Genomic DNA, 27,728 nt, shown 5'->3' on the forward strand with positions numbered 1-27,728 from the left:
GGTCATGCATCGCGTCTGGCGTATTGACATGGGGGAGAATGCTGTCAAATGTTTGTGCCCTAAATCGACTGAAGCGAACGCTTCCTCTTGATCGTGCCCGAAGTGAGCCTTTTGAAGGCATTTTGTTGCCCCCTGCCAAGCTGCATTCTCCACTCATGCATGTCAGCAGATGTACAACCCGGGAGCCTGTAGTCCTAATCAAATATTTTTCACGTGGGGGATTTGGGCTCCTCTGTTGTAGATGGTGTTCTACCAAAGCGAGTGAGTAAATTTAGCTTCGCAATCATATCCAGCGGGCGGAAGCCTTTGCAGAAAATCGGAAAGAAGGGCGCATTGGCCTGCGTCCGGCGAACGCGTCTTGCGCATGTTGCTCATTGGTTAAGGTCATGCCACGGATGTGTTTGACGTTCAGAACGACCGGTAATCCCTGGGTACTGGCTGGCGGCAAACCGTATGTTTATGCAAAGAAAATACATGATTAACCAGCCCCGTCAACTCATTAAACTTCATAGGCAGCGAGGTTTATCGAAGTATCAGCGAAATGCCAAATGACGTCGATACAGTGGCAGGAACACACGAATGAGGCAAACAGAAGGGCACGTCGTTCCAAAACGCAAGCGATGGCCGCGTACGAAATATATAGAGATCACGGTCCTGGCTATAATTCTGTCTGCGGACTGCAGCGAAAACGCTGAGCTTCGGAACGGTGCGTTAGTTTGCGGGGTCCTCCTATCCATGATGTGTGGGCGTTACGCGTTGTTAATTCCATGTAGAGCTCCCGAATTCATGTATTGGCAAGGACATTAGCCGCACATAACCTTACACACGTGGCGCCACTATTGTGGGCACAGCTGTTCGCACTCCGCCCCTGTGTGCGCCCACCAACAATCCGGAACATTTTCAAACTGTCAGGTCAAACTGGTTCCATGCGACTCATGAACCGCCGGTTCGAACTTGCCTGCGGGTCAGAGGCCCGGATGCCACGCTTTCCTCTGTTACCAGCAGAAGCATGGACATTCCATTGATTGGACACCGTATGCGAGCACCATACGCCGTGCGACAGTTTGTTATACTCTTCATCCCGTTCGTTAACAGTTTGTTAACACCATGCCGCAACTTTTCCAGCTGATCAACTAAAATGAAATTGGTGGACAAAATTGAAAGATACGCTTTTTGCAGACGTCAAGCAAACCAACGCTACCTGTAATTGCACCAATTATTAGCAATCAGTGCCGCACTTTGGAATCTGCTATACAAATAACGCATGGAATACGCCACGGTATGAACACAGGTGCTGCAACGCCATCCGTGTACACGCGTCCGGACCGTCGCGTTTGAACCCCGACGCACGCAATGATCGACGGCGAACCAACTCGTGGTGGTGCGAACACCACTTCCGCAAGCACGGTATCACAGTCAGTCTCTTCGAACATGGCCGCCCGAGGAATACCGTGCTTTTGCACTCAAGGGGACATGCCAGAACTGCGACACGACATCTGGGAGGTCCCGTGTGAAGGGCAGACAGCACAACCCAACGCAACGGTCAACATACAGTGGCACACGGATGTAGGCCCAAGCCGTCCCAACACGGGAACGGTCGTGCGAGGGAACCACGCGAGACGGGGAGCATCCAATGGTTCGGCACAAGGAGAGGGAGATTCACGGGGTCCCGTGATGTTCACAGGTTGGATGCCGGCAGCCGCCGGGCGGCACCACAACCACGCCAGGTCACCAGAGCTCACATGGTGCTGCATGGACAGCGCCGCCATGCTTCACATGATTGTCAGACGGCGCTCGGCCCCGTCGTTAGGTGTTCATTCTAGTCTGGAAATTGTTGCCTCATTCCGCTATGCCTGCCCATGCTTGTGATGACCTTTTGGGATGAGCATACTACGGCAGTGCCTACTCCATTGATTTGACAAAAGCAGGCCGGAATTTTAGCCGTCCCGAATGCCCCAATGGAAATGGCAACTATTTTTTTAGGACTTTCACCCTAGAAGTAATGATTGTCTGTGTTTCTCTTGCCAGTTGTGCATCGCGCTTTAGGATCTAACTAAATGATTCCATGTAGTAGCTAACGAAGGAATATGAAGCCAGAGCGCAATGCAACATACGGATTTTGCCCGTATCCAAACGTGTTTACCATTTGTTTTCTGTTCACGAGCTGTCACCCGTTGGCTGAAGCATTGCGAGTCGCCCACAGCATTTATAAGTGCATTCAAAGGCGGCCGGTCTTAGAGGGAGCCCCTACGACGTGATTTTCCCATTGTTACATTGCGGGTAAATGGGATCACCGTGGAAAGATTTGCTTACTTAGGCAAGCCCACATCACACACTCGGCCGTTTTCGCACACTTCTATATTTGCCCGTGTAATCCGGTAGCGGTCTGGCCGAGCACTCCGAACATCGACCAAACTCCGGATTTGTCCGAGCAAAGAGCAGTGACGAATTCTCCACACTTCTACACACGCGCCACCCTTGCTGCTCGTCCGCAGCTCACAGATGCAGCGGAAACACGTCCTCGAACCCGAATAACACAAGGACAGGTCCTCCACCTATCGGCGACCCCCGCAAGTTATGTTTGCAGCGTTTTCCGCCGCAGTCCAAGCGCGGCGGCCGGCGTCTGCTGGGTGAAGGGCCGCCGCATCTGGTCGACATTAGAGCCGGCCCCGGCCGACGGCGTCATGGCCGATGGCGAGTTCGGGTTGTTGTTCAGAAGCCGCACCTCACTCTCCCCGGAACTCATCGGCCTGGAAAATACGGGTGGCAGCTGCACTCCAAGCGTGTTTTAAAGCTTCGCGGGGGTGAAAAATGGAGTCTAGCAGGTAGTAGTGGATCAAGTTCTCCTGACTCAGTAGTGGTCGTGTTTTACTCATTGGTGATCAGACTCCCCTGGTGGCGGTGCTACACCGAAGAGGTGGCACGACTGTATCTGGCGACAGTGTTGCTTCAGAGTAAACTAACACGCCTCCTACGCCTCCTCACCTGATGAAGATATTGCTCCAGGCACGAGTAACACACCTGATCACTTGAGGGCGGTGTCGTGTGAAGATAGTGTTACAAGGCCTCACCTGGCGATGATCTCGCGGCGGGACGTACCACACTGAACGTTCACCCGCTGACCGCGTTGCGCTAAAGACGCACAACACGCCTGCTTACCTGATGGTCGTACTCCAACGAGAGGTCTTGCGTCCTGCGCAAGGCTACTCGGTGGAGTAGGACGGACTTCCATCCATCCTCACCTGATGACGGTCCTGCGCAGAGCAGGACCACCGCCAGTGCTCACCTGATGACAGTGTTACGCTCTTTCTGGACCAGCTCGCGGTCCGAAGTGAAGAGCACGGTGTGGTAGGGCACGGCCTGACCCACGAGGCGGCCCGTGCTCGCGATCTGCCCCAGCACGCCGTTGTACACCAGAAGGTCATCCACCAGCAGCTGCGGTGCGGACAATGGTAGCAGGTTAAAGGTGGCCGAGGTGCCACCCAGCTAGTGCCATCGGTGGATGATGAATGATGATAAATGGGGATGAATAATGAGGAAAGACGATGATGAAACGTGGTCAATGATGATAGCTGATGATGAATGATGATTTATGACGATGGATGACGATGAATAGTGATCAATGATGATGGATGACGATGAATGGTGGCCAATGATGATAGATGATGATGAATGATCACCTATGATTATGGGTGATGATGGAAGGCGGGGGCTCAGGTGCTGTGATTCAGTGGCTCAGTGGGCTCGGCTGTTTGCGAGGATGCTATTTGTAGCATTGCATAAGGCTTAAGACACCTGGAAGACGCATGCCGGCAAATAAAGATTCGCTAAACGATAACGATGAGAGCGTTAAGGCGGCTTACATGTCACGAACCCGTTTGCAGGCCATTATGCTACCTTTTACAGTCCAAGCGCAGTAGCATTTGCGGTGTCTGAACAACCACTCGAGGATATCATTAAAGATGAAGGGAATGTTCAAATATGAAGTGTTCTTCATCGCCAAAAATTCGACTTAAGCTTCCATGCGGCGCATGGTGAAAGCATAAGTCCAGGTCAGCGACATTCTTAGCAGACTTACCCCAAACTCCTTGACACCTCTGGTGGGAGTCTTGGCGTAGTTCCAAATCTTAATCATCGAAACCGTCTGGATCTCGTCGAATATCACATAGACTCGATTGATCTAAAAGCAAAGCAGACATTCATGCATTGTCGAAAAAAACTTTTGCCGAATATCTGCAACTGGTTTACACACTTCTTGACGGTTGCACGTGGTAAAAGAATGTCTAAACCTTACAGCAATATTTTCTACTCTCATTCAACAGCCAGTAAATATTTGCGGCAGCGGTTTGTACCATACGCTTTAGACTATGTGGTTCTGTGTTCTCTCCGGATCGTCACCACGGCGTATCACAAACATTATTCCGAAATCATAGCAGGCAAAATAATTTCAAATACAGACGTCACTCATTCACAATATCAGCTATTATAGACTCAACCACATACACCATCCGCTCACCATGTCCAACATGATGGACTTGGCCACGTGCCCGTCCTCTCACCACGTTAGGCGGGACATACCCAGCCGCATCGCAGACTTCTCACCGCGTCACGCAGAATTGACTCAGCAACATGACCGTCCCTTCACCACGTTGGGCAGAATGGACTCAACCACGCGATCCACGCTCTCACCATACACAACATGGTAGGCACAGCCACATACCGCCCTTACATTACGTCAGGCAAGATGAACTCGGCCACATGATCTCACCATGCCGGCGAAGATGGACTCGGCCTCATGACCTCACCATGTCGGCCAAGATGGACGCGGTCACTGATCTCCCCATGTCCGGTAATGGAGACTCGGTCACAGGATCTCACCATGTCGGGCAGAATGGGCGCCAGCCACATGTGGCGGCCGTCCATGGTGTTGTTGACGCCGTCCACCAGCTTATCAGGCGTGCGCACGTCCCCAGAGACGTTGTCCAGCACGTTCACGCTGTCTGGGTAGGCCGCCACGTCTGCCGGCCAGGTCAAGGGTGAGGCGGACCCGGGGTCACGAGGTCACGGTAGGGGGAGGGGGCGGGGCGTTGATTCGATGCCTGAGCAATTTGTCACTGGATCATGATTGCGAATGTGCGTTGTGTAGCTAGAGGACTGACGGCGGTGAAATCAAGTTCATTGAAACCTATGCGTATCTCATTTGCTTTCAACTACATCACAATGGACCTTCTCATTGCTGTTGGCTAGGAGTGTATTGTACAATGAACAATGAATAACAATCAGAGCATCAAATTTCAACGCAGGTACCGTAACGTAAGCCTTCAGGTGTTGCATCGTCTTTGGAAACCCAACACCACTTTTAACTTTGCATACTCCAGCTCTTTTCATTTATCACGAGAATGGTCCCGAAAAAGTCGCTAACATTTTGAACATGTATGTGACTGCTCTAGTGAATTTCGTTTTTTAGGCAACGAATCAAACACATCTGTTGAATACCATCTCAAGGCAAACGCCGTTGTTTACATCTGGATAACCTTGTTGATGACATCTCGGAAAGCACCGGCCGCCTGTTGGCTTGACCTTAACATGATCCGGCGCTAGGCGTCAGCCACGTCAGGACACAAAGCCGGAGCCGAGCGCTCGGTCTCAGGCCTCAGGTCAGTCCAGGTCAGGTCAGGTCTCAGGACCGGCGCGACACCCACTCCTGCCAGTGAGCGAGATCTTGTGTCCGGAGGCGTCGTAGAGTTCGATGCCGTTGAGGCCGGTGTAGTAGAGGTCTCCCCAGGTGGACAGCAGGTGGAACTGGAACACGAACCCCTGCGGCATCATCGGCGCCTCGTACTCGTCCTGAAACCAGACGGAGGCGACGGTTACTTGGGCTGACTCGGTCAGAGCGCATGCGCAGATCGGCGCCTCGTGCTCGTCCTGAAACCAGACGGAGGCGACGGTTACTCGGGCTGACTCGATCAGAGCGCATGCGCAGATCGGCGCCTCGTACTCGTCCTGAAATCAGACGGAGACGACGGTTACTCGGGCGGGCTCGGTCAGGGGCGTGAGTGGAGCGGACGGGTCATTCGCCATACAACACGTCCTTTGCAATGAAAGGATTGTAACAGCGGCGGTCTTTGAGGAACACCGCACGGCGATCTACGGCCGGCGCGGCCGGCGGGCGGCCATCGACGATGCTAAGAACGAGTGCGGCAGGCCGACATTGTTGTATTAACGGAGCAATACATCATCAATAAACCCATAGCGCTATTCACCATTGTACTCAGAATTGAGCAAGGAACACGCCCGTCCAGGTGTGGTATCGCTACAAGTCACGGTAACGTATGTATGAGGTTGTAAAGCTAAAAAGTGTGATTTTCGGAAGTTGTTAAGTGCATTTCCCGGGAACATTATGCATATAGATAAGACAGTAGTTATAGCCTTGTTCCTCGTAGAAAAACCAGGCGAATGGAGAGACAGATGCGTTGGTATTTCGTCAGCTTGCCTTCGACCCTTGGCCTGGCATAAGGGAGTCGAATTTTTTACCCAGCAGCATAAAATTTACATCGATGGCCAGGTTTCGTTGAGACAAAAACAACGTTTTTGGTAAGTCCTGTATTTCCTGGTTTAGAAACGGCAGGGGGAATCAACTCCCTATCAGTCCGCGTTATGAAAAAACGGCGAAACAGGGCGAGTGTTAAGGTAACTACCGGATATTTTGTCAACATTTTAGACGCACCCGTACCGTAGCCGTAATTCCGCCCCCCCCCCCCCAAAAAAAAAATCCAAAATTTATCCGCAGCCCAGTCCGTTTCCAGTCACATGTGTACCAATGCGCTCACCCAGCCCGTGAAGTCCTCCAGCCCGCACCCGGCCGCACCTGGTACACGCTGTCGCTGATGCGCACGTGCGTGCGTCCGTTGCCGGACTTTTCATGGCGGCGGGCGGCGGCGACCGGACCGCCCCTTCGCAGGCTGACCTCCTGGCAGAAGTCGTAGTGGGTGGTGCCGGGCGCCCGGCGCAGCACGAACCCCTCGGCCGGCGAAACCCGCTTGTTGTCCACCGAGACGATGCAGTTGCGCGCCTGGGGAGGTGTCGGGGATAGGAGTGTGCTCTGTCCACGGCGGACAGCTGGGCATTGCGTGTCGGGGCTCTACAGAGTTATCACCGCCTGCTGCCGCCTGCCGTTTGGTGCATGCTGTGCCGCAGCGCATGGTACAGGACAGTCGATACTGTCCGGTCCAACCACGGCCGAGCAAAACGCGAGCGAAGGCTGCTGCCATTTGCTGGTCAAAACATACGTTAGATGCACCGAACAGCTCGTCATTTGTGTGGGGGTTGGGTCTGGTTGAAAAGCGGTTACAGAAAAAGCAAGTGATTCGGTATACTCCTTCTGTTGTTGTCCTACCATATGACATAAGAGGATTCTTGACCTTTGTACCACACATGATGGGAGCTTTCCCCATGTTGGGTTATGCCCACGTTCATGCCCACGCCCACGCCCACGCCCACACCCACGCACACGCCCACGTACGCGCGCACGCACACACGCACGCACACACGCACATGCACATATAGACATACATGTATATATGTGTATATGCATATATAAACATCTATAAACATATACATATGCATATACACATACACACACATGCGTATATGCTCCTGTATGTAAAGGATGCCCCGTGGTTTCCGTCGGATCATGTCAAGCTCCTCCAGTACGAGCACGGTTCCAGGGAGCTGCTCCTCACCCCCTTGTAGGCGTCGTCCTGCGAGGCGTTGTAGTTCCACACCCGCAGCGCAGCGATGGCGGTGGTGGCCGGCAGGCGGAGGATCAGCGTCACCGACTGACCCTCCTTCCAAGGCACCAGCCACATGTGCTCCGGATCACAGCTGACGCGCTGCTCGTCCAGCAGTCTGCGCGGGGTCACCACCCGCGTGAGCACGAGGAGACGACGACGGACGGTGGAGATAAGACAAAGATATACGTCATTTTGAAAAGGCGGCCGTCTTGTGCAAGCATGCACGCGGTTCGACGCAGGGGCTTGCTCGCATGGTGACCCCCGGAAGCATGTGTCACCACTAGCAAATTGGTAACGGTACTAATACTTCCGCGAATAAATGATGACATTAGAAAATCAGGGTAAACACGTAAGAAATGTAGATGGAGAAGACGCATGTTGCACGTCATGCAGTACATTTCGCGCGACTGCGGCGCGCCTAGCTGGATTTCGGCAAAAAGAAACAAGTTTGGATTCTGCCCCATCCATTGCGAAATCATACACATCCCCTGGGTCACACCATTACCAATGGGGCCTTCACTATCGCTGCAAATTCAATAGGCATAGCACATATGAAAAGACAAGCATATTAGTAACGATACAAAGCAAAGAGCGCTGAGGCAATTTGACTTAAACTGGGAACCTGACGTGTGGATTTGCCTTTCTCTGTTCTTTCACATTTCATTCCACCGATTTCTTAACATATCTAACGTATTCAAACCCGGATGTGTTAAGCATTCACGCCACTGCATTGCTTTCCATATTACCTCGGCAGTGTCGCTGTGGCTGTCGATGCAGTCAGGTAGGAGGTCTTCAGAGGCACCACCTGCTGGTTTTCCCGCACTATTTCCAGTGCCGTCAGACCTGGTGCCACGGAAAGCCAGACTTCATAAACCACATTTCGCCAGAGAAATGCTGCCCTGCTGCGTGTCCTGTGACAGTCTTTTCGTCTTTTCTGTTGTGACATGGTCAAACCTATCGCTGTTACTAGAATCAGGGCATGTGTTTGCATTGCCGGGTCAATTGCAGTACCATGCGGAGATCGATACCTGGTTTTTATTTCTTTATTTTTGATACACAAAGTTATCAAAGAGACTGCGACAAGCGTGTCAAATATCACATACATACACACACACACACACACACACACACACATATATATATATATATATATATATATATATATATATATATATATATATAGCATATGAGCGTCAAACTTATCCCAGGTCGATCATGGAAACGTCACATCGAAGCCTGGTGTTTTCAAAACGGCGACGCGGTGGTCAATAACCCGCTAACCGCGCAACCCACGCACGACACCCACCGCGGCGACTCCCGTTTGGAATCCGACGGGCACCTCCGGCTGCCGCCGCCACTGACCGAGCTGCTGCCGGTCCCCCCAAGACGAGGTGAAGGTCAGCTGGACGATCTGGCCGCGGGGTACGGCGCCGGACGAGTCGAAGCTGACGATCTCGCCGGACGAGAGCTGGGGAACGCGGCCCGACGCCTCGCCGCCCAGCGCGTGGCCGCAGGTGAACGGCCGTCCGCCCGTCTCCTGCCGCGGGCGCCCGCTCGGGTCGCGTCAGGGGCTCACCAGGGGAGGGGGATAGGGGGGCCAGGGGCGATGCGCAAGAGACTGATGAAGAGTCACGGACGTGATGAAATGGTCTGTCACGGAGCGCTGTGCTGTGGCCTTATGGCCTGTAGTAGCGAAGACAATTATGTGGGAGATGTATGCATTTCTCTGGCAGTAGAAGTCGCATGGCAATTTCTGAAAGCTTTGGCAATAAAACGACGGTAGTAGTCGGGGGAGCGAACAAACTAACAGGCAAGAACGCAGGGTAATATGCGACGCAAAATTAATACCCGGCTTCTCTGAGAGGCTGCAATGCACTGTGCGGTGGATTGGACTCAGTCATAAGCATTGCATTTTCTTAGGCGTAAAAACAAGGCAATTGGGGCCATGCTTGGTGGCGATGCATGAATACAGTCAACCGTATTATCTAATGCGCAGATAAACGCATCGAGCCTGCGAATAGTAAAAAAGCATGGAACATAAGTTTTCCAGCAAACCGTAGAACCCAGCTGTAATAAGCGCACAACTGAGTGGTACAAGTGCACTTGCAAACCGCAACCCAGAGTAGTAGCTGAGCATTAAAAGGTGTTTTATTCTCCCTGACATTTAGCACGCCGTGCCAAGCAAATCAGAAGCTGCTGCTTTTCATTTCCAAACGACCAGCCATCTCCCCCATCTTGGGAGCTTCCTTCGCCACGTCCCGGTCCGACGGACCCGGCCCCTGCGGCGGGTGCGCCGGGCGGGTGCAGTACCAGTGCCGGGTGCCGGGTGCCGGGTGCCGGGTGCGGCGGCTCAGGGACTGACGTCTACGTCCGCCGTCTGCGGCCGTTCCACTGGCAGCTCGGCGTGGATGGTGGCCGTCGGATCGGCGCAGTAGCCGCTGAACGACTCGTCATACTGCGAGATGTTGTCCAGAATCTCGTCGTCGGTCGTGAACAGGATCGTCTGTGGTAGGAGCCGCGGGTCATACGGGCACGACCACGGGTCACGGGTTACGCAACATGGGTCACGGTTCATGGGTCACATATTACAGGTTACGGGTCACGGGTTACAGACCACGGGTCAAGGGTCACGGGTTATCGGTCATGGGTCACGGGTCATGGGTCATGGGTCACGGTTCACGGGTCACGAGTCATCGATCATGTGCCGTAGGTCACGGGTTGCAGGTCACGGGTCACAGGTAACCGGTCATGGTTCACGGGTCGCAGGTCACGGGTCATGGTTCACGGGTCGTTGGTCATAAGTCATGAGTCACGGGTCACAGGTCACGGTCGGGATCTCCAGGTCGGTGATGATGGGCTCACCAGACGCACGCGGGCTGACTGGCGTTGAGGTCGCAGCAGTGGTGGCCCCACCGTTCGTTCAAACGAACTGAATGGGGCACGACGGCACTGCCTTTTCCTCTTCGAAATATGTTGGGTGGTTTTGACAAGACATGACACATAAATAGACACATAAATGAGGCATGGACTATAATGTCTTTAACAAGATGAGGTTATGGGCGCTGAATGACCTACAGCAGTCGATGCGCCCTAAAACCCCAAATCATCATCATCATCATCATAACAAGATGAGGTTCAACAGACGTGAAACCGACAAGTATATTGGAAGTAGTCCTAAGACCCAATCGCTTGCACCAGGGTGAGCTAGCAGTCACGACAAATAAACTGTTTCCATTCTGGCGCTCTGACACTGAAACCTTCATGTACCCCTTAGAGGCCTCTATGGCTTTCTCGAGCGCGAGTCAACCTTCCTAGAATGTTCATACATAGGGTTTGTTTATCTAGGCGGTAACAGGCCTTGCATCCATTGACTCAGTGAATTACCGTCGTGTTGCTCACTAAAAGTGTCGTACATGTTAGTCATAGCTCCTGGTTGGGTTGCACTGTGCTGGGGAGATATGCTGGCAAAGTGTGTAGTAAGACCCCGTAAACCTACGGCCTGCATATGTCTTTCTTAGTCGAAGATCATGCGGCTCATCCCACCACCCGGTCTCCACATCGTGTGAGGCTGGCAGCCAGCGCATGGGTCTAGCTGTTAGTCCCGGCGCGTGAGACTAGCAGCCAGCGCATGGGACTAGCTGCTAGTCCCATCGTGTGAGACTAGAAGGCAGTGCATGGGACTAGCTGCTAGTCCCATCGTATGAGACTAGCAGGCAGCGCGTGAGACTATGTGTTAGTCCCCATCGTGTGGGACAAGCAGCCAGTGCATGGGACGAGCTGTTAGTGTCATCGTGTGAAACTAGCGCCCAGCGTATGGGACTAGCTGCCTGTCCTATGGTATGAGACTAGCACCCAGCGTATGGGACTAGCTGTTACGGCCATCGTGTGGGACCAGCGCCCAGATGACAAGTCTGGCGTACCAGGCGACGCGAAGTCAGGGGGCCGGGACCAGGGCCGGAGGAAAGCACGCAAGGGATGCCCCCCCCCCCCCCCGAAGCCGGACCGATCGGCACGGAACGGGCCGGCGGTGGCGTGCCGGGCCTGACCCAGGATCGACCCAGGAGGAGCAGGACTGGTGGGCCGGATGGCGGAGTATCGTGGTTCGCGTCATTAGCTGCCGATGGCCCGCGGGCAGTGGTGCCGATGTTTATGAATAATGGCTAATTGCTGCGAGGGGCGCAGATTACATATCCGGTTACATCAGCGATGCATTAGGTAATGAATTATTTATCAACGTCCCAATGTGAACATATCGTTCAAAGTTTTTTTAGCAGGGAAATAAAGAAGCGCACTTGTGTCGTAAAGAATTGCACGTATCTGCGCTATTTGGTTAGTATATCAGCTGACGTGGCCATTTGCAACATGCTAGCATAGATGTCTGTTTGTACAACATGCAAAACAAAACCAAGTGATGAAGTACAATCTCAGATGAGCGCACTCATTTCACTAACAGCTTTGTGACGCTGGCGTTGGTCTATATCTGATTTTGGTGTAGTTACAAAATGCCATGGAAATCACTTTATTTGAATATGACGGTTCGCATACGCTGGTCAATAACCTCGCTTGGTTTACATTTTGGATGAGAACGGTACTGAACTTGAAGGTGTTATGTAAGATTGTTGTTCCACTTACCAGTTCGCAACATCGTGCCTCTTCCGTTCCAGTGACCCAGATCAAAAGGTCAGCATGGTGACGCAATGGCCCATTTCGGCTGCATTGGTCGGCGTTCACAATGGCCTTGACTACACGTTGACCTCAAAAGGCCGATCAATAACGGCCCAGGCTGAGCGCGCCCGGTGTAACCGACCTGTATCGACCTAGTCCCGGACTTTTTGCCCGCAGGCCCGGTACTGACCTTGAAATGGCGTAGAGGTCAACGGCGCGCACGCGCTGTTCGCCGAAATTATTTCTGATCGACTTTGGGCGGACTGCGGCGATCAAATAAACATGAAATATCCCTGATCGATGGCGCACGAACGACCTGTTGCGGTTGAAACGACGACCGCAGCGGATGGTGGTATTGATGTCGTCAGGGGTGGCTGCTCGCGGAAAGGGCTGCCTTAGGATCGGTTTTGACAACGGTCTCGGACCCGCACCCGCTGTTAGGCGGCGCAGACAGAGGCGGTGCTGCGTGAGCTACCGCGGAAGAGCGGGCCGCTGCGTGAACTGTTGCGGTGTTGCCTTTTCCACAAGGTATTCAAACCAGAACGTGTTTTATGATCCTTCTGTCTGAATATTGCAGGCGACAATCTTGTGCATTGCGAACAGCGTCTACTTTTGTTATGGCGTGTCTCATGTAGTCGACTGCTGGATGGGAATGCAAAGCGCTATTTTTTCTTTCATCGCTTAAGAAGACTTTTTGTTTTTGTAGTAATCTGACTAGGAATGTTTTCTCATTCCGGCAAATCAATTTAAAATTTGTGACTTCCGCTGAGCTCTCAGTATAAATACATATTTGGACACCAAATCATTCATAGAAAATTAGGCAGTCGTTTTTATTACAGCTTTTCAGTGTAAAACATTCAGCATGTTTCAGAAAACCCTAATAAATGTAGCGGCCTTGTGCCACTTCAATTAAAGGAATTATCAAACCTATTTTGTACCATTTACTTAATGTTGCATGAAGCGCATGCGATATGACCAGTACTACTGGTTTCTAAAATCCTTTTGAGTAGCTCAGAATTTCTATTTGAAGTAGCTGACCCTGTGGGGGAAGTCCCATTTGGCTTCCTGCTCATCATTATGAAAGTAACACATTTCATTTGCCTTCCTTTTTCAACGTGTGTTCTGTAATGTTTGGAACACACCAATGCACCAAAACGTTTGTATAATAAATGCTAAGAAAGCTTGAAACACTGTTTAGACAAAAGTGTATATTAACATGAAAGTATTATCCCGCGAATACGACGCAATGCTATACTATGACTTTGATTTGATTCCTCCCCTATGGCGCTTACCACAGTCGCTCTTTTCGAGGCGCACTCTGGCTTTGGCCGTGGAAGTATCACATAATCCATGTGACACCCTGGTCCACAATTCGATCAATGCTCTTCTCGGTAACAGGCCTTTGCCCGCTGGGCCAATCACACACGCTCTTTTATTCGCACCAGTAGTTGTCAGTGCGCACGGTAGTTGGCATAACGATGGTGGTAGCCACTGCAGGGAAGAAACGTGCCGTTACAAAGCATTTGCAGCGTAATTTGGAATCGAAAATAATCAAAATTGAAATTCGTTTATGTCTTGACGGCGCTGCAGTGCCACTACCCAGTGCTACTATTAGACGTCACTGATCCCAGAGCATGGTTTTGAAGTATGCCCCAAAGGTGGGACACTTCCCTTACACGGAATGTTCCACAATTGAAGATATTGAAGCAAGCATCAGACATTATGACCTATGCTCACTTATAACTGCTGGTATACTTTCAAGTGGAGGAGGCTGTTCTATACAACGCGCTTTCTCTATTTAGGAATATGCTCCTCAATACGTTGTTGTTTGATCACCTCATCGTACCTTGCACAACATTGATTGAGAGCCAATTGACGTCCGTTATATCCGGAAGTCGCGCTTCTGAACTCCAGATATGAACGGCTTGATGATGATCTTTTTCTTAGCCTTGATCGCCGCACTTCTAATGGAATGGCAGGGTTTGAATAACGTTATTATGTCGTCATGGATGTCTGGGTGACATTGAGATAGCCTCTCCGAAAAAGTCTACATATCTTCGCAGGCGTGTAGCTCAGAATCTAGAAGGGTTCAAGTCTCAAGAAGGACGAGACTGTACACTGCACCAAATGATCTTCGAAATGGCTATTTCGGTTCAAAATTCCATACAAATGTGGAACACCCCTTTGGGTCTTTACCACTTAGTTGACTTCGATTAGCCACTTCGATAGAAAATTATTGTAAAATGCATGGAATGGGACAGCCGTTTGCAGTCGTCGTCCGTAAAAGCGCTACGCAAATATACGCGCACAATTATCATCACAGCTGCAAGTTTGCATCCAGAAATGTAGGGCGATATATCACCATAAATATATCAAGCAAGCACTGCTTGTTGCATGTTCTGTAGACAGAAAATGCCTGATAACAGCCTGTATGGATTTTCGACGACCTGGTTTGACTTAAGCCGACAACCCATGCTCTGACGGTCCCATGCCTGCGGTTTTCCGTGCATGCGGGAGCTCGAACAAAGCTGGAGCTACAATTATCCGTGGAATTGGCTCGCACTGTCTTGACCAACTTTGCGTCCCCAATAGGTCTGAACGGTCCGCATTGCGCTAACGCTTATGCTAATGCATATCATCAACAGGCCTAAAGGTAGCTAAGCCGTTAAGACGAGGACATGCATGCAATTGCACAGTGGTCTGCCTGGAGGTAATACGTGGTAAAGTGGTCCGCCCCGTCGACACGTGTCACACGGCTGTCTGTCCAGAGGTCACATGCGACATGTCAGTCAGTGCCGACGTGGCACATACAGCACAGCAGTCCGGCTCGACGTCGCACGTGGCACACGTGATGTCACAGCGGCACATGTGTCAGGACGGTCCGCGCCGGCATCGCGTGTGACACAGCTCTTCCGACCAGATGACTGACACGCTCACGGATCGTTAGACCGAGCCTCCTGCTCCCACCCAGCCCCGCATCTCGCCAATTCCCTGCGGTACTCGCCGGCAGTGGCTCCCCGTAATTCACGAAACGTCGCGGGTCTCCAGCGAGGTCGCCCCACCCACGCGCCGGCGGCTGGCCCTCCACCCAGCACGACCTGTCCGCTGCGTCGTGGAGCCTCCCCCCCCCCCTCGCGCGAGACCCCGGGTAAGACTCACGTCTCCAAACGCCTCCGTGCCGCCGAGAATGCCGCCGCTGGCGCGGGCGATTTCGCCGCAGAAGATCGGCTTCCCGTCCAGCGCCATCTCCACGTGTCGCGCGCCGCGGAACGAGTGGCACCGGGACTTGTTGTAGTTCTGCGGATGTCGGCGGCGTCATCAGCATTGGACGGGTACCGCCAAGGGGTCAGGACGCTTTGCTCCCCCTTGCAGGTCTTGGAGGTCCCTGGGCACGAGGACCTTGTGCTCTCTGATACGTCAAATCCCACAGTGCCCCTTGGTAGGATTCGGACCTCCCACCGGACGAACTCTTGTGTACCCCACTTTGTCGTTGTTGATATCGTATTTGGCATTGTTTCGTCATTCTGGGGCGAAACCTTGAACAAGCCAGCGAGTCGCCATTGCTATTGTCCTCTGCACGGTTTCTGTCAGCCGATAGATGTCCATATCACTACAGTCACCGGAAACAACACCACGTGTGGGGACAAAGCCCTCATAATGCCTGACATATAATAACACCCGCACAACCTATCCGACGTTATGGCAGTGCTTCCACGCTTGCGACTTCCATTGTGCAAAACGCCCACTCCTCCGTTACCCAGGTGCTTAATGGCAGCACCGGCGCAAACACGTGAGTATTTCCCTAACATTGGTAGCCGCCAGACGAGGCCCGTAAAGGACCGACGGGCACTGCATGCATGGCCCCGTCTGGCAAGGCAGGTCAGCCGGATGAATTCGGAAGCATCATGGAAATGCTTCAATTTTTTTGGCTGCGCACATCTCGATTAACTATAGCATGATAAGTAATATGATTTTAGTATAATTTTTAAAAATTGTAGCATTATATATATATATATATATATATATATATATATTCTAATGTCAATGATATAGTGAGTCTATGGATGGACACATAGTGCCACAATCGGTAACAGGTAAATTGAGACCTGAGCACTCTTGCACATATTTTTTAGGGCAGCTGTGGTTTTTACCGAAAATGAATTATCTGAAGCTCCAAGCCCATTGAGAAAAGTCTGCGGTGTTATGAACCTCAGGCTTGAAGTACATACATCAAACCTGGACACGTAGCAAATACAGTTTCCATTGACACAGAAGTCCAGAGCCGCAACCTGCACTCACTCTGGGACTGATAACAACTTTCACAGGTTTCCAAGGCAGAAAAGTGGAGGGTTTGTTTTACACCGAACGTCCCGCATTATTCTTCACTGGAACTGTTGTTGCAACATAACTTAAAACAATTAAAAGATAATTCCATTTCATTCTACAAAGTTACGGTAATAGCTGGCTTGGTAGTAAGCATTTGCCCGCACAATTTCATGTGGACAACAAGAACATCAAAATCCTACCCGAGAGCTGATATCAACCCTTACGAGGCACTTATGGCCAAACAAGTATTTATTAACATCTCCATACATCACGAGTCCGTTGCTGCATGGCAGCATTGCCCAACACTGCGCAACAAAGCGCAGCATAACCACTAATACGCTGGAGCAACAACGCTGTCGTACTACTGATTTGCTCAGGCTGTGGGTATGCTTCTCTTAAGGCACTGCTGTTATTTTCCTGCCGACGATTCAGGACATGAAGAACCCAGAAGCACATGCATGTCTCCGTTAGCGTCGACCAGTCTACGGCTGCACGCGAACATCAGCTTCAGATCCGCGAAACCTTCTGAGGGTAATCATCTACCCCCAGCTGGCCGCATTGATCGCTTGTTACGCTCTCGACAGGGTAGAGGGTTGACATAACCTCTCTCTCTTGTTGACGTATCTGTCGAGCCGTTTAACTGAGCGTAAAGTTTGAAATAACATCCACGTTAACCAGTTGTTTGAGTTTGGACCACGCCACAACATTGGGATGGTACTCGTAATCTCGTTCCCAAAAGTCTTCATGGCGAAGTGAGGCAAATCGTAGCGTTTCATGCAATCAATACCGCCGTCTTATCACACCAACACTTGTTATAGATTGAGGAGAGACTTTCCGCCTTCAGCATTACTCAAGTTTTGACCTTATGAAGGCATAAGGCCAAAAGCTCGAACACAATGCATCAAAAATATTTGGACAGAATGGGATTGCGCTTTCCAATTCCCCTGCAATACGTCTTCGATAAGCCGCATACCAGTACTCCGTCATATGCCTTTGCATTGCTTCGTGCAGGGGTCTATCTTCTGAATGCTTATGTAACGGATCAAGTCCTTGACTTTCATAACTTGCACCTCGTGTCGAGGACACATCCAAATTTGTCAGGATACGCAAGATAAATTAGCCCACTAGGCCAATAAAGCAGGGGCAAGGTGAAGGAAATGGACTCATTACCAGAAATTGCACTGCTATTAAACGCTACCTTTACTTTGTGCCAAGCCAAAAGATCGCTAACGCCATCTATCGGGAGGTTTAATGTCATCGTCCTGCACCAGTGCGCGGTGATGACATTCAAGAGCCAGTCAAAGTAAAATCAATGACATCAATACCGCACAAAATCAAACTCCATCAACTAGAATGAGATCCACTTACGTGCTTATCGAAATGAGCGCCGCAAAACAATCCTTATGACCGTGCAGTGCATCAGCAACAATTCGAAGCCATCGATGATTTTTGATCAACCGATCGATCATTTTGATCAACCGATCAATAGACTATAGGTGCGAAGTAGTCGTCCAAGGTCGAGGTACGGGGCGGCGTCGCAGAATAGCAAGGCATGACCTTTTAGTACTCCTTGGGCGCAAATGGTAGATTATTTGGATTAGAGCCAGGTTTTCTTTGCTCGTGCATGCAAATCAACACAGGGGCGACAACAACCGTGCTCTGACCTCCATTGACCTGACGTAACAATCTGACCATCAGAAGTAGGCTACCATCACCGCTAGAATTTGTAAATCCCGCATTGGACAACCACTTAATTGGTGTACGAATTTTTATCTTTGCTTATCGGATGATATACCAAGACGGGTCAGAAGAGTTAGACGAATGGCTAGAAGGGTTAGGGGGAAGAGGGGAAGAGGGGAAGCCCGGAAGAGTTAGACTTAAAACGCACCCCACGTACTGTACAGAAGGTGGCGAACCGCCTAAGCTGAGGTGTCAGCTACATGAACACCGACCGCCACTTCGCCACCGGCATCGCAGGCAGCCAGGATGTCAGTAGGTCAGCCGGGAGCGGCGCCACCCACATACGGCGGTGCTGCCGCCGGGCCTTTCAGCGACGGCGGCATGGCTGTTGCGCCTCTTTGTTTATGCTTTTCAGGTGAGAGCTATTGGCTGACAAGTGTGTGCTAAAGGTCCAGTAGTGTAGCTGAAGGCTATGTGTGTACCTGAAGAGGACGAAACGACGAACAACACAACACACAAAGGCACAAACAACGCTGAAAAAGGTGGAGAACCGCTCAAAACTGTAGAAAAGAAACTAGAGACTAATAAGAAACGCGAAACTAATAAATCAAAAGGCCCACAACTCTGCAAGGACGAGACGAATAATCACCTAACCACAGGCGTAGCCCCCCCCCCCCCCGCCTAAGACTTCTGACGTAAGAGGCCAGCCACCACCGCCCAGGGTGCGCCAGGCTGGGTGCCAGGCTGTGCGCCTGCGCCTGAGCGCCCGCCAAGGTCACTCACCCACACGCGCAGCATAGCCAGCTGGCATTGCTGGGGGAAGCCGATGTGGACCAGGTGGTCTCCCCCGGGGCTGAAGGGCGCCAGCCAGAGGTGCATGTCGTCCCTGGTGCGGTACACGCCGTCCGTCAGATTGGCGACCACCCGCGGGTCGCCGCTGTACTCGTCCAGCACGTTGATGTCGGCCGGGTCGGCGCTGATCTGGAAGTGGGGGGGGGGGGGGGGGGGGAGGGGAGGGTAAGGGGGTCAGACGCGACTGGGAGGTTATTTGGTCAGTGAGCGTCGTCGAGCGCATGACACGATATAACGCATGCAGGCTTGTGATGAGGGTCGGTCTAAAATGTTGTCGTGTGTGAGGTGTGGTATGGTTCATTCAGTGCCATAGTAATTTGATGCTTCATTGGACGCATTGGATGAAACGATAGAAACGGTCAACCGCAAAGCTGAGTTACGACCAACTTCGATATGTAAATTAAATCTTTATAGTCAGCTAGTCTGACCTTGCGTGATTTGAAGTCGTTGGGCGACATCAGCCGGTGCACTCTCTTAAAAAGCCTTGGCCGATATCAGGACAATTAATGCCAGCTGTTGACATCATGCTCTTATATGCTGTCTGCGTAATAAGCTTCGCCTGCTCAACCCAACCATTGAAAGCCTGACCCGGCCACCGCCCCAATTGGCGACCCCATTCCCGCTGCAAACTCGCTCAGAGCTTTGTCCGATTCGGTGGCACTACCAGAACGAACGCGCGACCTTGAGCCCACCTTCTCCGCCTTGATAGGCTCCCCAGAGGCGGAGAACATCTCGATCCCGTTAAGCCCCACGTAGTGGCGGTCGCCCCACGTGCTCTTGATGTTGATGGTCAGGTTCTTCCCCTTCGGCAGCTCGGGGATGAAGAAGTCCTCCTCTTCAGCGTTGGCCTCTGAGTGCTCGTCCACTTGCGGTAGCGTTGCCAGTTTTGCGCCCGAAAATCTGGCGAAAGGTTGTTCACGATGTAATACTTTGGCATCATGCACTGATATGAACAAATTCACAGCACATTACACGGGTTTAGGTGCCTATTCGGTTGAGGGCCGACCGCCCCCCCCCCCCCTTTCACACCCCAGCTTGGGATTCAGGCTCCCTCAACCTTGGAAAGGAAGTGGGCAAAATCCACAGACAACCTGTTTGTTGACATATTTGGAGCAACTTGTGTCATGTTTGCGCCCCAGTCCCCAGCCTTTCACTCCCAGTCAGTCCCACCTCAGTCCTCCAGCCGCTCACTCCCAGTCAGTCCCACCTTAGTCCCCAGCCGCTCGCTCCCAGTCAGTCCCACCTCAGTCCTCCAGTCTTTCGCTCCCAATCAGTCCCACCTCAGTCCCCAGCCTTTCGCTCCCAGTCAGTCCCACCTCAGTCCCCAGTCGCTCGCTTCCAGTCAGTCCCACCTTAGTCCCCAGCCGCTCGCTCCCAGTCAGTCCCACCTCAGTCCCCAGCCGCTCGCTCCCAGTCAGTCCCACCTCAGTCCCCAGCCGCTCGCTCCCAGTCAGTCCCACCTCAGTCCTCCAGCCTTTCACTCCCAGTCAGTCCCACCTCAGTCCTCCAGCCTTTCGCTCCCAGTCAGTCCCACCTCAGTCCTTCAGCCGCTCGCTCCCAGTCAGTCTCATCTCAGTCCTCCAGCCTTTCGCTCCCAGTCAGTCCCACCCCAGTCCCCCAGCCGCTCGCTCCCGCTCAGTCGCGGTGGCCAGCCGTTGCTCACCTGTCCTTGGTCGGCATGTACATGTGCATGACGTCCGCCGTGTCCAGCTGGACGCTGCTGATGCGGCCTCGCTGCTGACGATTGAAGGCCTGCAGGTGGCCCCAAGACTCCTCCAGCGAGGTCAGCCGGCCGGCGCCGCCCGTCAGCCCTGCCGGACGGACGCAGCAGGTCATCGGTGGCGTTGCCGCCTGGTCTGGGGGCGGCCGCACCAGCACCGGCCTCCGGTCCGAGGGACAACCGCAGGTCACCAGCGTCGGCCTCCGGTCCAGAGCAACCGCAGGTCACCAGCACCGGTCTCCGGTCCAGAGGCAACCGCAGGTCATCAGCGCCGGCCCCCGGTCCAGGGGTGGCTGCAGGTCACCAGCACCGGCCTCCGGTCCGGTTCGGTTCAAAAGCTCATAGACCCAGACTAAAGATCGGATCCGCTTGGATCCGGATTTTTGTGTGACCCGGAATGTTGGCGACTCAGGTCACGTTCCCCTACCCTCCCGACGTCGGAGTCGATGAATGGTGTCATTATCATCCTTCCTGGATGGCTGCCCTGAACAACATTACCCATCAGCTCTGGAACAACGTTGGCAGCGGCGTTAACCCTCAGCAGGTCGTAAGTCACACGTAGTGATACACCCGCTAAATGCGGTCCTAAGACCTTCAATATTACAGCTTCCGATACTGCAGACATCATTCACATCGATTATGTGAACCGCCACGCCTTCCAAACGTGCCTGTCAGAAGCCAAGCCAGCGGCAGACCGTGGTCGTTGGTGAGCTTCATCACCCCGGTTCGGGTCTTACCGGGGCTGGAGGCCATGGGCGAGATGGGAGGCTGCGACGGCAACGTGTCCAGCCAGTCCTCCGGTATCACCTTCGGCGAGTTGAGTCGGCCGCTGGACGAGTCTGCCGGACAGCGGCGGCGTTAGCCAGCGCGCAAGGGCTCTTCCGTGAGGGTGGTTGACAAACAGAGTGTGGAGTGGTCGGATGACAAGCAATTGGCTGAGGAGCTGTGGTGTCTTGTAGCAGGTGAAGGAAGATTGCGTCGCCTAACACCACGACACATGAGTTTCCCATCGCTAGTGCAAGGATTTTGTTCCGCTTGCACGCTGCTAATCTATTTAACCATCATTTCAGTCAGCAAATTGTTTCTTTGGATTGGTAGGAGCCGCAGGGATTTATGGCTCTAAAACTCCTGTTCATAACTGCCTGGGCTGTCAAGCTGACGCTAAGAAATATGACCCGTTTACTTGCTCGTTGCAAAGCACCCGGCAGGCTACCATCTGTACTTCCCGCCGCTGTTTTGGGTCACGTCACGTCATTAACGCCAAGCCTGTCTCCGGTGGAGCGCTTCGCTGGAACCTGCGGCGCATCCGTGACTTGTGCCGTGTCCGAGGCCTTCGTGACGCCGGCTCTGGACCCGCCCAGGCGCCCGGCGCGAGCCCGCTGGCATAGCACATCGATACGCTGCCCGGCGCGGTGCACAGTGGGCCAGGCCCACAGGGCGGGACCCAAGGCGCCCGGCGCACAGCGGGACCGGCTCGGCGGCTTGTGACGCTTTCGGTGAACCGCGGGGGGCTCGGCTACCCAACTAGTGAGCAAAGCGAACACATTGATCTGCATAAAACCAAGTGCCTCGCCTTGCTCTTTGGGTAATGAACAGGAGACAATACTATCGTCATGCTTATGCAACATAATTTCACAGAATGTGGCATAAACGTGTGACAGCTTCTCACGACAACTAATCATCCTCGTGAGTGTCCACATGACAAACGTCTTCTGATTCTTTTCCTACGAAATAGTGTTGACCAAAGACACATAAATAATCAGCACTGACACACTCGCAAACATAAAACCAGTTGATGTTGTCCCGAGTCGTAAAAAGATAGATTAACCCACGGTCAGATCTGACGATTACAGACCTGTCTGGTACAGACCTGTCGGGTACAGACCTGACGAGTACCAAACTGACGAGTACAAACGTGACGAGAACAGACCTGACGGATGCAGACCTGGCAAGTACAGACCTGACGAGCACAGACTTGACAAGTGTACGACTGACGGGCACATACTTGACGAGTACATGCCTGGCGAGAACATACCAGACGAGTACAGGCCTGACAAGTACAGACCTGACGGGTACAGACCTGGCGAATACAGACCTGACGAGCGCATGCCTAATGGTTACAGACCTGAGTACAACATATCTGACGAGTGCAGACCTGAGGCGTACAAATCATACAGACCTGACGAGTACAGACCTGAGGAGTACACATCATGCAAACCTGACGAGTACAGGCCTGAGGAGCACAAACCATACAGATCTGACGAGTACAGACCTGAGGAGCACAAACCATACAGACCTGACGAGTACAGACCTGAGGAGCACAAACCATACAGACCTGACGAGGCGGTGCCCGTGTTGCGGGAGCTGTCCGGGGTCTTCGGCGTTCCGAGCGCCCGCCGTCCGAACCTGGCGGAGCCCTCCCGCCGCGGCCGGTCCGCCTCTAAGCCCTCGTCTCCTCTGGAACAACATCAACTTGGGGACTGGAGAGCTATCGGAGTCGCGTGCTTTCATGTGAACGGGGTTTGAAGATTTGCGACTGGTGTGTTATGTAATGTGGACAAATTTACACCCAGTGCCTTCCAGTGTCGGACAGCAGGGCGGGTGTTTAAGTAGGGCTACACGAGTTGGCAGCCAAAGACCGCACCGGGCACGCCAACACTAAGCCGATCGCTTGGACTCGTCTGAATCCACCTGCAATCGATCCTTGCCGTCATTTATGAGTTACATGGCCGTTTGTAGTGAGCTTCCACCTGTTACTTCCGAAAACCCTCAAAACGCGTGAAAGGCTCGCACACACAACGGAGGCGACGTTATGGCGGAGCTTTGCGCTTGCAAGGCGTCATTAACATATGCTCAAGACTTCCAAAAGCGATATCTCTTTTATGGCTTAATCTGGTTTTCACAACCAGTTTTGCGAATGGCCGCAGCTGACCTGCGCGTCACATGCCCAGGCCATTTCTGCCCGGCATGCCTCCCGTCCTGTCTGACGTCAGCAATTCGCCGCGCGATGAACGAATTGCGCTCTGAATGGGTACAGCCTGAAATGCGACACGCGCTTCTGTGCGCCGTCCAAGGCGGCTCGGGGAAGCTCGCGCCATGACCACCCAAAGAACGACGGGAGCGGGGCGCGCTGTGGGCGCCGCCTGCCATTTACGGTTGGCACCATGCCAACCGCCGCACCAACACGACACTTCACCATGTCACGGCAGCATTAGCGGGCTACTCACGGACCTGGCGCCGTGACTGACCGCTGGGACCGGCCTTGTTCGGCAGACGTGTATGAGGTCTACTTCTGCATCCAGGTGTGGTAACGGATGCCTAGTCCGCTGGTTTTAACAGCGCACGTAAGGCGGAGTTATGAGCGTAACTCACAGCCTGGCTTCCTCCTTTTCACACCGCGAGCTCCATACAATGACCCTTAAACGCCCGTAACCCAAAGAGATTTATGCTTCAGAAACCAGGCCTCCTTGTTTCCCCTCCTCTGTTCTCCCTCCCACGGTCGCCTGTGACTTCATGGGCTGCCTCTTTGACCTGTGCTTACCTTCCCCCTCCCTCGCTCCAGCCTGCCTACCCTTTACCAGCCGAGCCGTTATCAGGTCCGAGCCAGCCGCCGCGGCGGCCGTGCGGCCAGTGCCGTCACCACAGCGGGGGATCGATTCCGTCCTTAATTACAGGGCCATCGCGGCCGCTCAGCTAATCAATGGACACTAAGTCCGGATGCGCCAGCGGCGGCGCGGCACTTGGGACCGTACAATCCGCAATTGGGACGCCGCGTTAAAACACCCAGCATGATGCCGTTGCGCAGCCTGTTCCGCGATTCCTGAAGGGGTCGCAATATCTAGCCTCGTTGAGCGAATGGAGCAGGGCTGGCATGACCTGAGCGGGTGTCCCGGTCGTAACGTACAGTTGGCGCGCCGGCGGCACCCATCGGGGGCAGTGGGCTACCGGGCGCCGACGGCCCACGACCGGCCAAATGACGCGCACGTTACAGGAACAAGGGCACGGAAGTGAGGTCAAGGCACATCGATTGAACGGGGCGCTGTGATATGGATCTTGACCTGTGCTCTGCTGAAGTAAAGAGGGGATGTCAGAGGGAAAGGACATAGTTAAATGGAACGGCTAGGCCTACGAAAGCAGTGTTCGTATTTAACTTCTTTTCAAGCGGGCAGAATATCCTTATTACGAAAAGCAGCTGGTGTCACAAAAAGCAGCTGGTGAAAAGTAGTTAGCGCCGCAAGGAGTACCCAGCTTCCAGAATGATGACGCTTTTGAGCGTTGTTTTTGTCTCCAATGCTATGGACTAAAACGCTTTAATAATTAAGTGCAGTCTAATGATGCCAGCTCGCCACCTCGTCCGTAGTTAGGCCAATGCATGGCATAAGTTTGCCACGTAAAAAATAAAACCCCTGGGAAGAATATAAGTACCATATTGGTAAGAAGGATGTTTCGCTATGTCGTAGATGCTTAACTAAAAACGTTTTAATGGCCTCAACCTCTTCAAGAGATAGACAGCTGCCGCTATTGAACTGCTGTTGTTTTGATGGGTTGGGTCCTACAAAAAAACCTTTCCAATTTCACCTTTCCTAAGTCGAGAGAAATTAGAGCTAAATGCAGCTGTTTTCAACACCTGGTACAAGTGAGACAGGCCTTGAGCTCCAAGCTGTTCGAAATCATGAGTCTTAGATTTATTATGCTAAAAAGAATTTACCTTTAATTTAACAGGAGGTAGTTGCAACGGCGTCATCAAGTAAACACTGGCTATACTGTTGAAACCAAATAAAGTTTTGACATCATATACTGTAACCAATCTTTGCTTGATAACATCGCTGAACCATTTCCTCCTGGCATCCTGAAGGCCGCCATCCAAGCTCACAACGTTTTAAACAGCACATTCAATTTTGTCAATTTTGCGTCGTTAACCGTCGATAATAGCACTTTGGACTTGATGTGAACACCTCAGTGGAGCTCTTCACCTTACAATGAGCCCATGATAATGCCAGCATGTGGCAGAATTTTTTGAGACACAAAGAGGACGTCCTTGGCAAAACTACAATTGGCGATCAGTTAGGAGACCATGACGCATATATCTGTACATGTGACTAAACAATCGTTCGATAATACCTATCCCTTGCAGGAGGGAAACGGAATAATCTGCGTTTTAATTCATAGGTATAACAGTGCTAGAAGCAAAGTGCAATTACATCTGAACTAGTGGAGTATTGCCTCACGGCCTTTCTCGTGATTTCATTATTTATGTAAAACACTTAGATAAATGAGGCAGCCCCTCATGGCAAACGGCGAGGTTTTTATAGCTCCAGGTGATCTCATCAAGTCGACCAAGCCGCGGCGGTAGCGTAGCCTCTTAAGAGTCGGACAGAAACAGACCACTTGTCAGAAGTCGCTTCTCATGCAATACGGTAGGCTTGGAGTCAATCGAGACCCAAGCCTGGAGAGCTACTCCCCTCCCCGTCCCTGATCCGCTGCCCCTGCTAACCCGACTGACCGCGAAGAGCGGCGGCTGCCGGGGGTCAGGTCGAGGTCAAGGTCGTCGGACCGGTGTCGGCCGCAGCCGGAGCTGGTACGCAGACGGCCAGGTCCTGCCAGGTCCAGGTCTAGCACCCGCGGCGCCGGCTCCGCCGTGCGCATGGACGCCCGCTCCTGGGACGACGATCGGGAGGTCCTGCCGACGGGAACAGCGGAGCGTCATCGTCGCCATCCTGTGGGGTGAAGGGGTGGAAGGCCTGGCCTTGGTGCAAACGCCTCCCAGCGTTTTGATAATGCGATCATACTTGTGGTCTTGAGTGGAGAGAGGTGGGAATTGGAGGCATTGTCTTTTAATAAGCTCTTACGTTCGTGTACAAGCGTTTCACCACTCCCTCTCTCTCTCTCCCTCTCACTCTCTTTTTCTCTCTTTCTCCCTTTCTCTGTTGCCCTCACTTTTTCTCTTCCTCGACCCCTTTCATTTCACTCCTCCTTTTAATTATTCCTTTCGCCCAGACCCTAGCCTTGTTTACCATCTATGTCTCGTTGTTGCACACGGCCTACTTGTCCTCACCTCTCACACTTGACCATCGAGTCGAACCATTTTGGCACATTGTTCATGCTGCTGGAGCTGGAGACCGTCTGCCTCTCATCGGAGAACACCTGGTGAGCACAAGCTGGGTCAGTGTGGAGACAGCGTGGGGAAACCATCTGCACTCCACCATCTTTTTCTGTTCTGTGACGTTTGATGAACATTGAGGTGTTGTGTGCATGACGGTGGTGCTTGTTACGCGCGAACATCCACATCAGACAAGTCTCTGAAATGAAGGCAATGTTAAATCACCGCCCATCCCGGCTGCCTTTAAGTCGTTTGAGCATGCTTTCTTTGAACCGTTGATATCTTCACATCTTAAGATCTGTAACGTTTGATAGCTGCTGTTCCTATTGATTGAGCTCGGCACTGTGAACAGGTCGTGCTAACCACCTGACGATCGGTGAACCCGAGACGGGTTCAAAACCGGTTGTGCGAATAAACATAGCCACTTTACATCCCGTCTTTACTGAGCACTAAAAATTTTAGACACGCTTTTACTCAGCAGCAGGGCACCTTCCGCCAGCCACGGGAGCTCCATGTTCTTGCACTGACCTGGAGGCTGTCCATCTCCGACGTCATGGCCTGGACGGGCGTGGTGCCGTTCCAGCTGGACCTG

General features: G+C 52.5%; 1 protein-coding gene and 1 long non-coding RNA gene across 2 annotated transcripts; both read right to left on the minus strand.

Moving 5' to 3' along the window:
- Positions 1–781: 781 nt before the first annotated feature.
- On the minus strand, positions 782–27,728 carry LOC119095717 (katanin-interacting protein). The gene is made up of 19 exons (XM_037218571.1): positions 27,665–27,728; positions 27,092–27,180; positions 26,540–26,716; positions 23,372–23,493; positions 21,774–21,875; positions 20,980–21,127; positions 20,009–20,216; positions 19,248–19,445; positions 15,618–15,755; positions 10,156–10,296; positions 9,156–9,330; positions 8,540–8,636; positions 7,743–7,908; positions 6,869–7,072; positions 5,703–5,847; positions 4,879–5,018; positions 4,079–4,180; positions 3,287–3,435; positions 782–2,750 (listed from the first exon to the last, which is right to left on the minus strand). The coding sequence occupies exons 1-19, from the start codon at positions 27,689–27,691 to the stop codon at positions 2,576–2,578; spliced, it is 2,703 nt and encodes a 900-aa protein (XP_037074466.1). The 5' UTR covers positions 27,692–27,728; the 3' UTR covers positions 782–2,575.
- On the minus strand, positions 7,860–9,236 carry LOC119095302 (uncharacterized). Its single transcript, XR_005093855.1, has 3 exons — positions 9,156–9,236; positions 8,540–8,636; positions 7,860–7,908 (listed from the first exon to the last, which is right to left on the minus strand). It is a non-coding gene; the product is annotated as an uncharacterized LOC119095302 (long non-coding RNA).

The sequence above is a fragment of the Pollicipes pollicipes genome, unplaced genomic scaffold (assembly GCF_011947565.3).
Source record: "Pollicipes pollicipes isolate AB1234 unplaced genomic scaffold, Ppol_2.1 Scaffold_4219;HRSCAF=4965_pilon_pilon_pilon, whole genome shotgun sequence".
Classification (NCBI taxonomy): Eukaryota; Metazoa; Arthropoda; class Thecostraca; order Pollicipedomorpha; family Pollicipedidae; genus Pollicipes; species Pollicipes pollicipes.